The 15727-nt window shown below is 33.7% G+C and overlaps 2 protein-coding genes across 2 annotated transcripts; both read left to right on the top strand.

The window, feature by feature from the left end:
• The first annotated feature begins 2349 nt into the window (after positions 1 to 2349).
• On the top strand, positions 2350 to 4238 carry LOC114384574 (glycolipid transfer protein 3-like). Its single transcript, XM_028344275.1, has 6 exons — positions 2350 to 2556; positions 2660 to 2715; positions 3051 to 3181; positions 3307 to 3442; positions 3655 to 3798; positions 3888 to 4238. Exons 1-6 carry the CDS (start codon positions 2394 to 2396, stop codon positions 3921 to 3923), a joined length of 666 nt encoding a protein of 221 aa, XP_028200076.1. The 5' UTR covers positions 2350 to 2393; the 3' UTR covers positions 3924 to 4238.
• A 4139-nt stretch (positions 4239 to 8377) lies between these two features.
• Positions 8378 to 9254, top strand: LOC114384033. The gene is made up of 2 exons (XM_028343716.1): positions 8378 to 8544; positions 8645 to 9254. Exons 1-2 carry the CDS (start codon positions 8378 to 8380, stop codon positions 9252 to 9254), a joined length of 777 nt encoding a protein of 258 aa, XP_028199517.1.
• The last annotated feature ends 6473 nt before the right edge of the window (positions 9255 to 15727 follow it).

Here is a 15727-nt window from a genome sequence, read left to right as displayed (position 1 = left end):
CTTTGTAACATACACATCAAAGGCGGTTGTATAAAAATTGTTGTTAATGGCTCTATATAGTTGACATTAATTTAAAAAATGTCACCACGTCATGTACTACATCGGTTTTTAAATAACCGATGTAGATAGCGCCATAAGGAAGCTTACTTTTGTAGTAGTGAAAGCCTACTAAGGTATGTATAAATACTTATATAAATATCGAGGCAAAATATTGTTAATTCTCATTTATTACTCTTGACTGATATTTTACTTAGGTGTTAGAGTGTCTTTTACACCCATTCTTTGGAGTGCCGAGTAGTATATTGCGAAGGAAGAAGCCATACAAAAAGACACAAGAAAGAAGGAAAGTTACATGTCTACCCCCATACAGATACAAAAATATCGTGTTTTACATTAGTTATATTAAAAAGTAATGTCAAAATTTCTATTTTTGTCAATCAAACAAAGATATTGACGAAAAGGATACAATTGCACTATTTTTTTTTTACAATTAGAGGATTTAATTGAATTTTTTAATAATTGAAGTACTGAATTGGACTTTTAGTTTTAACTAAGAAACAATTATATAATTAAGTCATTTTAGTCTTCTACCATATATCAATACTGATATTTTTATTTTTTGAAATAATAAATTTACTTAAAACATAGATAGTCGTCTAATTAACAGTTCGTATTTTTGTGTTTTTTTCCGCACCAAATAGCACCGCTGTTGCTTCAAACAATTTTAATTTTCAGTTCTAACGCAAAGCCCCATGAATGATGTCGCAAGATATGTAAATTTTGCTCTTTTTATTTCCTTTCAATTGACATGTTAGCTTTTTTTTTTTTTTTTAATCTGATTGTCATTTTATAATTTTAACAGATAAATTCAAGAAAACAGAAAGAGTAAATTCTAAGAAATAGACCTGAAAAAAAAAACTAAAGTAATAATTAACGAGGCATATGATGATTATGGAAATAGAATTTTAGCCTTGTCAATTTCAGGTTTGCAGCCTAGCTACATGGGTATTATTTATTCCTCACACCGTTTTCAAAACACTGGAAGGATAGATGCATGATAACGCTCCTGTTCAAATATATGGTCACCATCAATGGTTTTACAAAGGGAATTGATTGTCTAAAATATTACTATCTTCCATCATTTTTATAAGAATTGAGTGTAATATATATATAAATTTTGTTTACGATAAGAGAAAAAATTAGCAAAGCAATATACAAAGAGAAGAGATCAAATTACAATTACAATTTTGACTAAAGATTACATTATTCAATAATTTTTAATTTAATTATATATACAAAATTTGATATTAATCTAAAAATATTTGATATCTCATTTATAAAAATTAAAATCAATATAATATATTTTTTTCAAAATATATTAAAATATTATTAATTTAATTATTTTTTTATAATTTTCAATTTTAATAAAATATAACACAAACAATCTTGATAATATGTAATTTAATCTTTTATATATATATATATATATATATATATATATATATATATATATAAATTTTGGATTCTAAGAACAATATATTAGTGGGGCTTACTCATTCATTCGACAAGCCACTTGATCAAAATTTTACATTTTCTCTCTTTTATTGCATCTTTGTATGAGTATGTATACTATTTGATTATTTGCAAATAAGAGAAGTTATATTTAGATGTTATGCCTCCAAACAATAAAGTCTCAAGTTCAATTTTGTTACCAGTATTGTATACAAAAAAAGGTGTATCTATTAGAAAAATATATCATTGACACTCATCATTTCTTTTTGGCTGAATTGTATTTTTTTTCCAAAATTTCATAATCTTGCAAATTTTGTTTTCTATTTTTTATTTCAAAATTTGCCTCCTCCGATCTACAAATTATCAAGAATTTGGTTCCCATGTAGAAAAACTGCCATAATTAGTAAATTGACACAAAATTGTCTTAATCGTACAGCTTAAAGGAAAAATTGGCACAAAATATCTTAATAGTGACAGTTTTTTATTTTTTGGGGTAATTCGCGATGTTGTTTTATAAATCGTGGGACAGAATTCACAAAAAAAGTGAAGAAAAAATTCATGAGATTGTGAAATTTTAGGAGAAAAGTATAATTATACCTTTTTTTTAATTTGTCTGTCTTTTTTTTAAAAAAAATACGTGATATTATATTTCCACTTCTCTCTTTCTTACTAACTAACTGTCAACTAGTGTTAGATGTCTATATGCATCATTTTCCATAAAACAATTAAATATAGATGGAAGTCCATTCTACAAAAGGTCTAATAATAAAGTATTGGATATAGAACCCCCCCAGATGTGTGCTGGCGCACACAAACATGTGTATATATATAATATGCATTGTTGAACAGGAGAGGGCGGAGGGAGAAGGAAGGGAACAAAAATGAAGAGCACTAGGAGAGAAATGGAGAAGAAGTCGGAGATAGGTTCAGCCATTGAAGAGCTTTCTACGATGACCATAGTTAAACCTGGTGAAAATCACGGGTCTGCCCACATCCCCACTAAGCCTTTTCTCTCTGTTTGTTACTTCGTTCTTCAAGTTCTTGGTGAGTTTATTGATTTCTCACTTGATCTCTTTAATTGTTGTTCTAATGTGATGAATGTAAATGTGTTGGGACACCTAAAACATTGTTGTTATGCGTCTAACAGATAAGATAGGGCCAACAATGACTGTTATGAGACAAGACGTGTACCAGAATATTAAGGTAAAAGGAAAAGCCAAGAGCAATATCTCACAATTCATCACCTCACGATTTCCCTTGTCTTCCAAGTTTTGCACTTCTTGGTTATTTGCACGAAGTTAATTTATTTACTCCAAGTTGTAACGAGAAATTATTAGATGGTTCCATACTATCTGAGCTCTACTTATGTTCACATGACATGTAAACAAGATTTATTAATTTTTTTTTCCGTAAATTGAAAAACTTCTACCTATCAAGTAAAGATTGGTTGATTCTTGACACATAGATGCACATTTGGTAATCATCACTCAATTATCAATTATTAGTTATCTTGTGTATTGAATTCTGTTTCGTTGCAGACCTTGGAACTGATGCATGAATCAAATCCCTCATTGAACTCGAATTTGGTTGAGATATTGAAGTCAGAAGCAAGAGAAGGCAATGCTAGGAAAGGGTCAAGCTGCAGTAAGGCCCTTGTTTGGCTTACTAGGTGAAAAACCACAGACATTAATTTATCTAATATAATATGTAATATATTTGCTATTCCTCACATTAATCACAATATATAGAAATTCCATATGACTCTAAAATCATTTTTCTTGTGCTAATTTGAAGGACCCTGGATTTCGCCTCGTTGTTGTTACACACACTGGCAAAAGATCCTGAAAAGAGAATGGAGCAAGTAGTTGAAGAGGCTTATGATGTAACTTTAAAACCGAGGCATGGATGGATTTCATCTGCTGCTTTCAGAGTAACAACCACTTATTGTTTTTCTTCTACTATTGTTTAATCCATTCAATGGTTGTTGAAGGATTTGCATGCCAATTAACCTATATAGTACAACCACTTATAGTGGCCCACTTTTGCACCACATTCTTGACCTCATGAATATCTGTACTTCAAATAAGTGTAGCAAAATTTAGCATAGTGACCAAAAAGTTTGCATTATATATGGAATTGCAGGTGGCTCTAAGACTGGTCCCAGAAAGTAAAACATTCGTAAATATTCTTAAAACTGAAGATGAAAACTATGACACCCTAAAGGAGAACATGCAGATGCTGGTTTCTCTATTTGTGCCTTTTCTTGAGGATATGCATTGTATTCTAGTAAGCTTCATTTCCTGCTTCCAAACATAATATTAATTGGTCATGAAATTTCCTGTTGTGTGCTTATTATGAATATATTTGTTTTGCAGAGATTGTACAACTTGGACAAGCTAAAGTCAACCTAAAGTCAAAGAGAGAAGAGCCAATGTGTAGTTTCATGTATTATGGCTTCCCTAAGAGAAATTATTAAACGATCCAACACGAATCATATGGTCTCGGTGAATCTCTAGATGATATGCAATTAACTATTATTAATTTTTCTCTTAAATTAAAAACTTAAATACATATATACCATACAGAGATCGATTAATATTATGGACAAGTGATGATTCTACACTTCATAATAATTCTTCCTTCATATGATATGGTTACTTTCATATAAACGAAGATGTAAATAGCTTGTATATTAACTGATAAAAAAAATAGTTTGTATACCAAAATTTGTATGACACAATTATGTAGTTATAGTTTTTTTTAAGCAATTGTGTAGCTACCTCAAAAGACAAAGAACCAATTATGTAGTTATAGACTTCTTACTAGATGGCATCAATGTCAGAAGACGCGTTAATAAAATAATTTAATTAATCATATAATTTAATCTAACGTGCCCTCCAAATGTTTCTTGCGCTTGAAGCACGGATAAGTCACATACTCAACCTTTCTAATTTCTATATATGGCTAAAATTTAATTTTTTTTACTAAGAAACAGACGACAACGAATATAATTCTAATTCTAAAACATATATGATTAGGACATATTTTGATAAACTTCTCTGGAAAGACTTATACAACAAAAAAATAAGAAAGAAAATTGAAAACAATATTTCCATAAGTTAAAATTAATCTATACATAAGTTAAAAATCATATTTTAAATTAAAAAGCTTTTGCAAATTAATTTATTCATAAGCTAATTTTAGTGCATAGAGATTTCTAATTTTATTTATTTTTTCTTATTGTTTTACTCTAAGTACTTCTAAACAAAACTATCCAAACAGTTCCTATAAAAAAATAATACTTCTAAGTAGATAAGGTAGTTTCTCACCTATTTGAGTGACTTAATTTTTTTTCTTACTAAAATAAACTTATTTGTTAAAGAAATTTGTTTCTCTTTCTTGTAGATTTTTAGAAATGTTATTCATGTAGTATTTGAGCCTATAATAATAATTTTTTACTTTTTTTTCCATCATATTTAGTCTTACGATTTGTTGGCAACCGAAATTTAATTATTAGAATTTATTCTTTATTTCCCTCATGTTTAAGAACACTTAATATTCTCTTTCAATCTCACAATTTTTAGAGTATAAATACATCAAAATTATAATATAAATTCATTTATATTTCTATGAGCTTCATAATAAAAATATTTGAAATGAGAATTAAAATAAAATAAGAGTTTATTATCTTTTTAGTTTTTACACCTTTTGTTTTTAGTATTTGAATTTTTTTTATCTGTTTTTAGTTCTTTTAATTTTTTTTCATCTTTAATTTTTATTTCTTAAAAAGATGAAAAATAAGAACAAAAAAATCAGGAACTAAAGACATAATTAAAAGTTCAAAGATTAAAAACATAAATCTTAAAACGTTTAGGGACTAAAAACATAATATATCCTAACTTTTAGGTTGACAAATTATTTAAAATAAATTTGAAAATTTGAAAAGTGATAATTATTTAAAAAAAATAATTATAGTTATCACATTCCAAGTTATGATCGAGGAATTGCCTATGTGATACGTCCTTTGATACTTATGAGTTACAATAAATAGTTTTATCAACTATTTTTAATTCAATTAACTCGTTATTTCCTTTTCAATTTGGATCTAATTTATTTCGCTGTTTTACTAAAGCACATCCTATATCATGAACCAATAATCATAAAAGTTTAGTAAATGTACAAGTAAAAGCGAAACATATGATGCATTAAAAGTGTGGAGAGGCACTAAAGAAAAAACAAAATATGTCTAAATTTCTTCTATGATGGAAAAGGTTTCAACCTTTTAGGTCTCCACAATTGTAACTCATACATATGCAAACATTGTGTTATATGTTGTTTCTAGCAAGGTTTTGCACAGAATCATTTTACCATAGCTGCTACACTCTTTTAGGTAAAGTAAAGACACGACACTGGAGTAGATAGATAGACAGAAATAGGTCGACAAGTTTTGGGATAATTAGTAGATTGAATTTAAAATTATACTCTAGTCAACAATTCTTAAATCTCATACTATACTTTAGCTTCTATTCATACAATAATTTATACAACTGTGTCTATTTCTCTTTATCATATTATTTTTGTATTTCGAATTCAAAATTTTCTCACTTTTTCTCTTTCTCTCTTAATTGTACATTTTATTGTATTAGTTGTGCAAGTATCATTTGTTTAAAAGTATTGCCCGCATATGACAAGGGAAAAACTGCAAAGCACAAGTTAAATTATGAGATGTTATTATCATAACTTCCACGGAAGGGTGTTGAAGTGTATCAGAGGGTAAATACATCCATCTATTATAACTCACATGTCTTGTGGTCCACCATTAGACGCTGCTATCAACTTTTCCATTAGTTTAGACCGAAGAAATAAAAAGCCAGAGAAACATTTCACGTCTGAGTTAAACTGACATGAGAATCTTGAGAAAAACATAACTCAACACCTGTGAAGCCCGGATACGTGAAAAAAGGAAAAGTGTTGGTGTCGCACCCGTATCCGATACTGATACTCCACGGATATGGCCGGATACGTATCCTAGAGGTATCCAATTTTTTTTTTTTAAAATACAAGATACGGCTGGGATACGGCTTAGATACGACTTCCTAAGGCTAGACACGGCTTCAATACGACTTCAATACGGCTCAGATACGGCTACCAGGTTTAACCCCCTTTTTTTTATGATTTTTAAACACAGAAGCTTTATTATTTCACAAAACCCATTTGCTTCTCTTCTTCTCCATGCTTACGAAGCTCAAACCCATTTTCTTTTCTTCTCCACACTACATGACAACTGAAAACAAAGCTGCAAAGTGATTTTGTTCTGCATCAACGTGGTTCTTCTTCCTCGTTGATGGTTTTGCAAGCCATCTTCAACGACGCCTTCTTCTCGACGACGGGTTCTTCTTCAACAGCTCTCTTTGTTGGCAGTTCTGCAAGCATTCTTGTTGCCATCGATTCTCGTCATCATCGGTTCCCATCATTGTTGTTTCTTGTTTGTGGGTGTGTTTGCTGTGCTGTGAAAGATGTCTCGTATAACATAAATGTTTGCATCTTTGGAATATCAAGATGACCATGCTCCACTGTGGTCATTCGTTACAATAAAGGAAAAGATAGGAGATGGGGGTGGTAATAGACTGTGGAGTTGCAATTTTTGTGAAAAAGTTATCAAAAGTTCATACTCTAGGGTTAAAGCACATTTGCTCAGAATTTGTGGTAGTGGAATTGCTACTTGTCTGAAAGTTACTGATGCATATTTGGTTGATTTGAGGAGGGTTTGTAAAGAGGCTGAAAACAGATTAAAGTCTAAGAATGTTCCTTTACCTACTGACAAAAGGACTCTAACACCACCAACATTACCACCAAAAAGAAGAAAATCAAGCAATATAGAGAGTGCATTTAATATTGAGGATAGGAATCATCTTAGAGCAGAGATAGCAAGGATGTTTTATTCTGCCGGCTTGTCATTCCATCTTGCTAGAAATCCATATTTTGTTAGTTCTTATTCATTTGCTGCTAACTGTAATCTAAGTGGGTTTCTTCCTCCTAGTTATAATGCATTGAGAACTAGTCTTTTACAGCAAGAGAGGTCTCATATTGAAAGGTTGCTTCAACCTATCAAATCTTTGTGGAGTTTAAAAGGAGTTACATTGATTGCAGATGGTTGGACAGATGCTCAAAGAAGACCTTTGATAAACTTCATGGCTATATATGAATAAGGACCTATGTTTTTAAAGGCCATTGATGGGTCGAAGGAGTACAAGGACAAACATTACATGTTTGACTTATTAAAGGATGTAATCAAGGAGGTAGGGCACAAAATGTAGTCCAAGTCATAACTGATAATGCTTCTGTTTGTAAGGCAACTGGGTTATTGATAGAAGCTGAATTTCCTCATATTTTTTGGACCCCTTGTGTGGTTCATACTTTGAATCTTGGAGTGAAAAGCATTTGTGCTGCAAATAATGTTGATGGTAATGAGAATGTCTTCAATGAATGTTGGTGGATTGCTGAAGTAATTGGCGATGCTTCTTTTATCAAGGTTTTCATCATGACTCATTCAATGAGATTAGCAATTTTTAATGAGTTTTCTTCTCTTAAAGTGCTTTCAATTGATGAAACTCGTTTTGCTTCTATGATAGTCATATTAAAAGGATTTAAATTGTTGAAACGTTGTTTGCAAAATATGGTCATTAGTGATCAATGGAATAGTTATAGAGAAGATGATGTCAGAAAAGCTGCACATGTAAAAAAGTTGATTTTGAATGATATATAGTGGGATAAAGTTCATTACATCCTTTCTTTCATGGATCCTATATATAGCATGATTAAAATATGTGACACCGATGCTTCTAATCTTCACTTAGTGTATGAAATGTGGGATTCTATGATAGAAAAGGTGAAGACAACCATCTATAGGCATGATGAAGTGCTAGAAAATGAAGTTTCTAGTTTCTTGGAAGTTATTCATGAAATACTTAATTCTTGGTGGAGTAAGAGTTGTAATCCACTTCTTTGCTTAGCTCATTCTCTAAATCCAAGGTAATATTTTTATATCAATTTTTCAATAATGTGTATGGCTTAGCTTAGCTCATTCTCAACCATAGTATGACTAAAATGTATACATATATTTTTTTTATAGGTACTATAGTGATAATTGGCTTAATGAGGTTCCAAATAGGGTTCCTCCTCATAGAGATGATGAACTTTCTAGCCAAAGGAATAAATGTCTTAAGATATATTTTCCACATGTTAATGTTAGGACAAAAGTTTATGAAGAATTCTCTAAATTCTCATCTTGTGCGGGTGACTTTGGTTCATTTGATTCAATTGAGGATAGATGGGCATTAGATCCAAAAACTTGGTGGGTGATGCATGGATCCTCTACACCTATACTCCAAAAGGTTGCTTTAAAGCTTCTAGTGCAGCCATGTTCTTCCTCATGCTCTGAGAGGAATTGGAGTACATACTCCTTTATTCATTCTTTGAAGAGAAACAAAATGGATCCAAAGAGGGCTGAAGATTTGGTTTTTGTGCACTCTAATCTTAGGCTTTTGTCTAGAAAAGAGGAAGGGTATAAAAAAGGAGAGACAAGATTGTGGGACATTAATGGAGCCGTACATGATCCACTTGATGATAGTGCTGGAGTTCTTGAAATGAAAGATTTATCTCTTGATGAGCCAGATTTAGAAGCTATGCTTTTCTTAGATGATGGCAATGGGGGAGAAGAAAATGAAACAATTAGAGTTTGACAATAATTTAGTAATTTCTAACTAGTAATGATACTTTGATATAGGCTATTGTATAAAGCCAATACTTATATGAAAGCTGTATTTTTTGATGTGAAATAGGGTAGAAACTGTATTTTTTGCTTATGATCACAAGTATGTCTTTTGTAAATTGTGATCATTATATGAACCTTAGGAGATGTGAAATAGGGTAGAAACTGCATTTTTTGCTTATGAAAGCTATATTTCTGGTTTTGTCTAGTGACAGGAGATGTAACCAACATAGCATTGGATCCTTTATTCATGTTTGTTTTCCATTTGGGTGTTAATGGTGCAGCTATTGCTCATGTTATAAACCTTAGGTTTTCTTGATTTGATGATGATTTATGTTATTTGTTGTTTTACAAAGCTGACTATGTATCATATGAGGCTGAATTAATTATGAATTGAATATGTATCAAGTAATGACTTGCTGCTGAATTGAGCTACAAGGTGGAATGAATCAAGTGGGTAAATTGGCTATCCTGCCATGAATTTGGCAAATTTATATTAGATTACTAGATTAACTATATATTATGTATACTACTATGCTGTAATGGAATGGAGGCACAATTGCTGTTATCAGTGTTATGAAATGCAATTAAAAATCATGACATGATAATGATTTGGTTTCTAAATTCTATTTCTAAAATAAGCTTTTGTGTTGTGTATCCTCTGTTTTTTTTTTACTTTGTTCTTGCTTTTTTTTTCCATGAATTGCTTCCTTTTGTGTTCACATTTTTCATATTTTTACTTCTGTTTTGAACATGCAGCTTCATATCAGAATTCTAAATCTCAAGCTTCATATCATTTTCTAGTCTAAGCAGCATTGATATTATGTCCTGATTTTTCATGTTTTATTTTTTAATATGAATTTGAAGCTATTCCAATGAAAAATCTAACTGTTTTAGAAAGAAAAAAAATCTGAAACTATATATAACTTTTTATATATTTTATTAACGTATCCAAGACGTATCGTATCTTTAATTTTAAAATTTTGCCGTATCTCCGTATTTGTGTCATATCGTATCCGTATCGTATCTCATATCTAGGCTTCATAGCTCAACACTAAAAGCTTATACGAAAAGTAATGAAGAATCCAAACTGTATGGAATGAATATCAATATCTAATTCAGAAAACGGAGGACCAAATTATAGCATAGCAGGCCCATCATTGTAAAAGAAAAAATAAAATCAATATTCAAATATGATTGTAAAAGAGAGTGTGTCATAAACCAGATTTTGATTGTTTTTTTGTGTTATTGTGTGCATTTGTGATACAAATTGTTGGAGAACTTACACTTGTGGTTAGTTTTTTTATACAGGTGATCAGGAAGTATTTGAAGAAAAAAGACTAAAAATCCAACAAAAACATGATAAAGATGGACTTTGACCATGCATCACGGCCTTGATCAACCATCATGGTTGTGATCAAAACGCCCTCACAATCAATTATATTGAGACTATAAATAGATTCTTTTAGACTTTGGGTTTTTAGTTTGTTTTACGCTTTTGCGAATTTGTGAATTTTGAGAGAACGAGAGCATTGTGTAAGAGTCTTTAGCTCCAATGAAGTATAGAGATCACGATTGAGAAAATTGCTCACTTGAATTTCAACCCTCGTGGTATTTATGATTACTTCTTTATAGCATAACAGGCCCATCACTTGAATTTCGATTGAGAAAATTACTTCTTTTTAGGATTTCTAGTGTATTTATGATTATTAGTGACTAGTGTCTTTAGTCCGGGGATTATGATGTAACCTACCTTGAATACCTTTCTTAATTTTAATGAGATTCTTGATGTTATTCAATTAGTTAGTTCTCTTCATTGCTTCTAATTTCTATTTGGAAGCAACCATTCTAAAAATTAATTGATTGTATAGTGATAATAATTTGCATGTAATTGATAGAATTAAGAGAATGTTTTATACTAAACTGTATGACCAAATTAATTGGTTGGATAATCTCTGGTAGGTTGATTAGGAAACTAATTAATCACCCTCATCATTATTCTTCATCCTTTGGTTTAAATTAGTACATCAACCGTCAACGACTAATAATTGACTTTTGAACACCAACAATTAACAATCATAAGAATCTTGTTAGAATTAGGATTGGTTAGTGTTAAATCATAATCCTTGGATATCCATCTCATCTTATCTTTCATATTATCTTGCTTGTTTAGATTCAATTTTTCTTTAGATAATTTCCCATCAATCATATCTTAATTTAAAATTCTTTCTTCAATTACTTAGCTACAAAATGTATTATTTTGGGAACACAATCAGTCCTTTGGTTTGATATCTAGTATTTTAGTCATCGATACTACTGCATAGGATATGCTTGCCCTTGTGCACCATTATTTTAAGCATTAAGTCTCTAGCGCTATTGCTGGGGACTAGTTGCGAAGTTCCCAAGTAATTAATTTTGTTAACTGAGTAATTTTGTTTATAGTGGTTATTTAATTCTTTATTTAATTTCTATTTATTTTTTTCCACTACTAATTATGTTTGATCCCTTTTGCTTGTCTTGGCAATACATGCAAACTAGGTCCCAAAGGCTTAAGTTATTAGAAGAACCTGAGATAGAAAGACTTGCTCGTAGACTAAGAAAAGGACATCGAGAAAAAGCAATGACTGAGGTAGAAAATGCTACACAGACCCTTATGGATTATCTTAACCTTCACTTGAGGGAAACCAACAACATTTAACTATCATCCCTACGTTAGGGGGTACATTACTTTTGAATTCAAACATGGGTTCCTCTAGATGATTGAAAGAAACATGTTCAATGAAGCTTCACATGAGGATCCCACTACTAAAAATTATACATTTAACATCGCTAGGTTAACATCGGTTTTCGAAAAAACCGATGTTAACACAAATGCGATGGCATACTTGTAATTAAGACCAGTTTACTAACATCGGTTTTTTAAAAAATTGATGTTAACATAGGCTCGTTAACATCAGTTTTGTGAAAACCAATGTTAACATTACGTAGGTAACATCGGTTTTGTCAAAACCGATGTTAACGATTCTATGTTAACATCGGGTTTTTTAAAAACCAATGTTAACGAGCCTATGTCAACATCGGTTTTTTTAAAAAAACCGATGTTAACGATTCTATGTTAACATCGGGTTTTTTAAAAACCAATGTTAACGAGCCTATGTCAACATCGGATTTTTTAAAAAAACCGATGTTGTGTTTTTACTTAAACTTTCAAACTGAAAAGCCTTCTCTTTTCTCGTGACTGTCATTGTCCCTGACCCCCCACGCTCAGTCTCGCAAAGGCACCCTCAGGCCCCGTTGTCATTGCCAATGTCCCTGACCCCTGACGCTGAGTCTCGCATAGCCACCCTCAGGTCTTCGTCGTTGCTGTGACGCTCACCCCACCCTTGTGTTTTGGTAAGTTTTGTTGGTTTCCTTGAACGACCTTCATTGCTCACCCCACCCTCAGGTCACCGCCATTGTCTTTGAACAATCTTCGTTGGTTTCCTTGCAGCCATTCCGTTGGCACGTGTCGCAACCTACCCTTCGGCGGGAGGGCGACGCGTGACTCGCGGGATGCGTGTTCCACGAAAGGAATACGCGCGGAGTCGCCACCAACGTTTATTTGAGGAAAACGTCGGAAAAACCGGAAAAGACGCGATCTATGAACTTTTAAGTGAAAGGTTCGGGAGTTGTATTTACGCACGGGGAAGGTATTAGCACCCCACACGTCCGTCCCAAGGGACGGCAGCCTTTAATCGAATGTGCAAACGTGACTTTGGTTTTTATGTTCCCTTTTATGTCCTTATATCCTTTATACCCTTTTTATATTTTTCCTTTTTTGTGGTCGACAAGGGGTGTTTCCCTTTGCTCCTACGTATTCCTCAATTTGTGATGAGGAAATCAGACCTACGTAGTTCTTTCGGAACAAAGTGTTTGGTTAAGTTGTTTTTTATCTTTTTGCAAGATATATTTTGATTGAACAAAAAGGTCATTTAAGGTGTTGGACCATTAAACGATCCATTTTACTTAGTAAGAAATTTAAATGACAAACTTCAAAAACCTATTTTTGTGGACGAGCTTAACTAGGCGAGTTGATTTTAGCCTTAGTTTCACCTTAGTTATTAGTCAATTCGATTAAGAATGAGAAATCCCAAAGAGAAAATGTCCGGTTGATTTTCCGCTTTATTTTACTAAAAGGGATATTTTTGTTATTATATTATTATTTTATTTCTTTTTTTTTTATTTCCAACGTGGTTACGGCACGACCGAACGGTCGGAATTTATCTTAACCAAAGTTTACGGATCATACAATTCAAATGTTCGGTGGAAATTTATTTTATTTTTAAGTAAAGCGAGAAATGACTTAAGTAAAATGGCTTAAGCACGTCAATAGGGGGTATAAAAAGTAAATGAAATGAGAATAAAAATACACAAAACACAATGTGGACCACCATGGGTACATAGAATGAATCGAAAAGCTTGGTTCGAGGTACTTACCCGTTGAAGATCGAAGAACGATGAAGAACGAATGAAGAACGTCGAAGAACGGTCGAAACCTTTGCGAAATTCCTCACGGAAAACGTTATGGAAACGTTTCGGAAGCGCCTCGGCTTAGATTTTCTTCACGGAAACAATTTTTCCAAGCAAATTCGAAAGAGAGGGAAGTGCCTAAGGGGCTGAACCCTTTTCTTCTTCACTTCCTCCCCTATTTATGGCAAAATAGGGGAGATGCTTGCCGCCCAGCTCGCCCAGGCGAGCCAGGTTGCTTCCTCCAGAAGCAACAGCCTTCTGGAGGAATCTTCTGGAGGGCCCAAGTGGGCTTGGGTGCTATTTGCACCCCCATTTTTACTAAGTACACCCCCCTCTGCTTTTTTTTGGTGATTCTTTTTTCGTAAAGTTACGGAAACTTACGAATTTTGTAACGATACTTTTTTTCTTTACGTAATGTTACGGAACCTTGTGGATTACATAATCATCCCCTTTTTGACTTACGGAATGTTACGGAACCTCACTTAATTATGCAACGATGCTTCCATTTGATTTCCGGTGTGTCACGGAAACTTACGGATTGTGCATCAATATTTTTTGGTTTTCCGGCATGTCCTGGAATTTCACAAATTGCCTAATGATGGGTGCCAAGCACCTCACAAGGACCAAAGAAAAGTCGTATGTCATCAAGCAAAGGTCCCCGGACGAAATTAGGGTATGACAGTTGCCCCTCTTTACTTGTCTTTTATTGGAGATAAAAGGAAAGTAAAGATAAGACACTAATTTCGTTCCTCTCGATTTGACGAGAGTCGCGGGTGACCATAAAATCTCCACATGCAAATGACTTGTTGTTCCCGAGGGAACAAAAGGTGCAGAAGACGATGTCAGTCTCTGCATGCTATCAAGCGTTCTGTCATACAGATAGCAAAAGAATGTTTATACGGATAACCACTCGGGTATTTCCGCCCGTCAGCGTGACTCAAAAGTCAGTATGACAGATCTTGTGAGTGCGGAAGATAATGTAAATCTCCGCATGTCATCGGGCCCGCCGCCTCTGGATGACAAAGGGTGCAGAATGACCAAATTTTGTCTCTACGCGCCATCGGACACGACTGTGTCTGAATGGCAAAGGGGTGCGGAATTACCAAATTTTGTCTCCGCATGTCATCGGGCCCGCCGCCTCTGGATGACAAAGGGTGCAGAATGACCAAATTTTGTCTCTGCGCGCCATCGGACACGACTGTGTCTGAATGGCAAAGGGGTGCAGAATGACCAAATTTTGTCTCCGCATGTCATCGGGCCCGCCGCCTCTGGATGACAAAGGGTGCAGAATGACCAGATTTTGTCTCTGCGCGCCATTGGACACGATTGTGTCTGAATGGCAAAGGGGTGCGGAATGACCAAATTTTGTCTCCGCATGTCATCGGGCCCGCCGCCTCTGGATGACAAAAGGGTGCAGAATGACCAAATTTTGTCTCTGCGCGCCATCGGACACGACTGTGTCTGAATGGCAAAGGGGTGCGGAATGACCAAATTTTGTCTCCGCATGTCACATGACCTCAAGGTCAGTATGACAGATCTTGTGGGGTGGCCGACAAAAGCAAGGCTCTTGCTCCTACGTATCCTCTAATGAGGAACTCAGACCTACGTAGTTCTAGATAACTTGTGAGACTTGAAAAAGTCTCCACCGTAAGATGCTGACATCTCCGGAAAGGGCACAGATGACCACATTGGACTCTGCTCATCAATCACACTTGGGGTCACTGAATGACGAGGCACGGATAACCGTAAGGTGTCTCCGCGGGCTACCAGCTCTTGGGTCATGGTAACAAAAAGCGGTGCGGTCGACAAAAGCGAGGCTCTTGCTCCAACGTATCCTCCAATAAGGAACTCAGACCTACGTAGTTCTGGATAACTTGTGAGACTTGAAAAAGTCTCGGTGTTTTCTCCACTAAAATGCAAACATGCTTTAGCAAA

The sequence above is a fragment of the Glycine soja genome, chromosome 14 (genome assembly GCF_004193775.1).
Source record: "Glycine soja cultivar W05 chromosome 14, ASM419377v2, whole genome shotgun sequence".
NCBI classification, from domain to species: domain Eukaryota; kingdom Viridiplantae; phylum Streptophyta; class Magnoliopsida; order Fabales; family Fabaceae; genus Glycine; species Glycine soja.
Note: the sequence above shows the minus strand (reverse complement) of the source record. Positions and strands in the feature narration are given on the sequence as shown.

What these genes read in the sequence shown, in the direction of transcription:
- LOC114384033 (XM_028343716.1), top strand. Translation starts at nt 8,378, where the DNA reads ATGTGGGATTCTATGATAGAAAAGGTGAAGACAACCATCTATAGGCAT. An exon ending in GCTCATTCTCTAAATCCAAG is followed by an intron (nt 8,545 to 8,644) that starts GTAATATTTTTA and finishes TTTTTTTTATAG; the next exon opens with GTACTATAGTGATAATTGGC.
- LOC114384574 (XM_028344275.1), top strand. Translation starts at nt 2,394, where the DNA reads ATGAAGAGCACTAGGAGAGAAATGGAGAAGAAGTCGGAGATAGGTTCA. An exon ending in CTTCGTTCTTCAAGTTCTTG is followed by an intron (nt 2,557 to 2,659) that starts GTGAGTTTATTG and finishes TGCGTCTAACAG; the next exon opens with ATAAGATAGGGCCAACAATG. An exon ending in TTTCATCTGCTGCTTTCAGA is followed by an intron (nt 3,443 to 3,654) that starts GTAACAACCACT and finishes ATGGAATTGCAG; the next exon opens with GTGGCTCTAAGACTGGTCCC.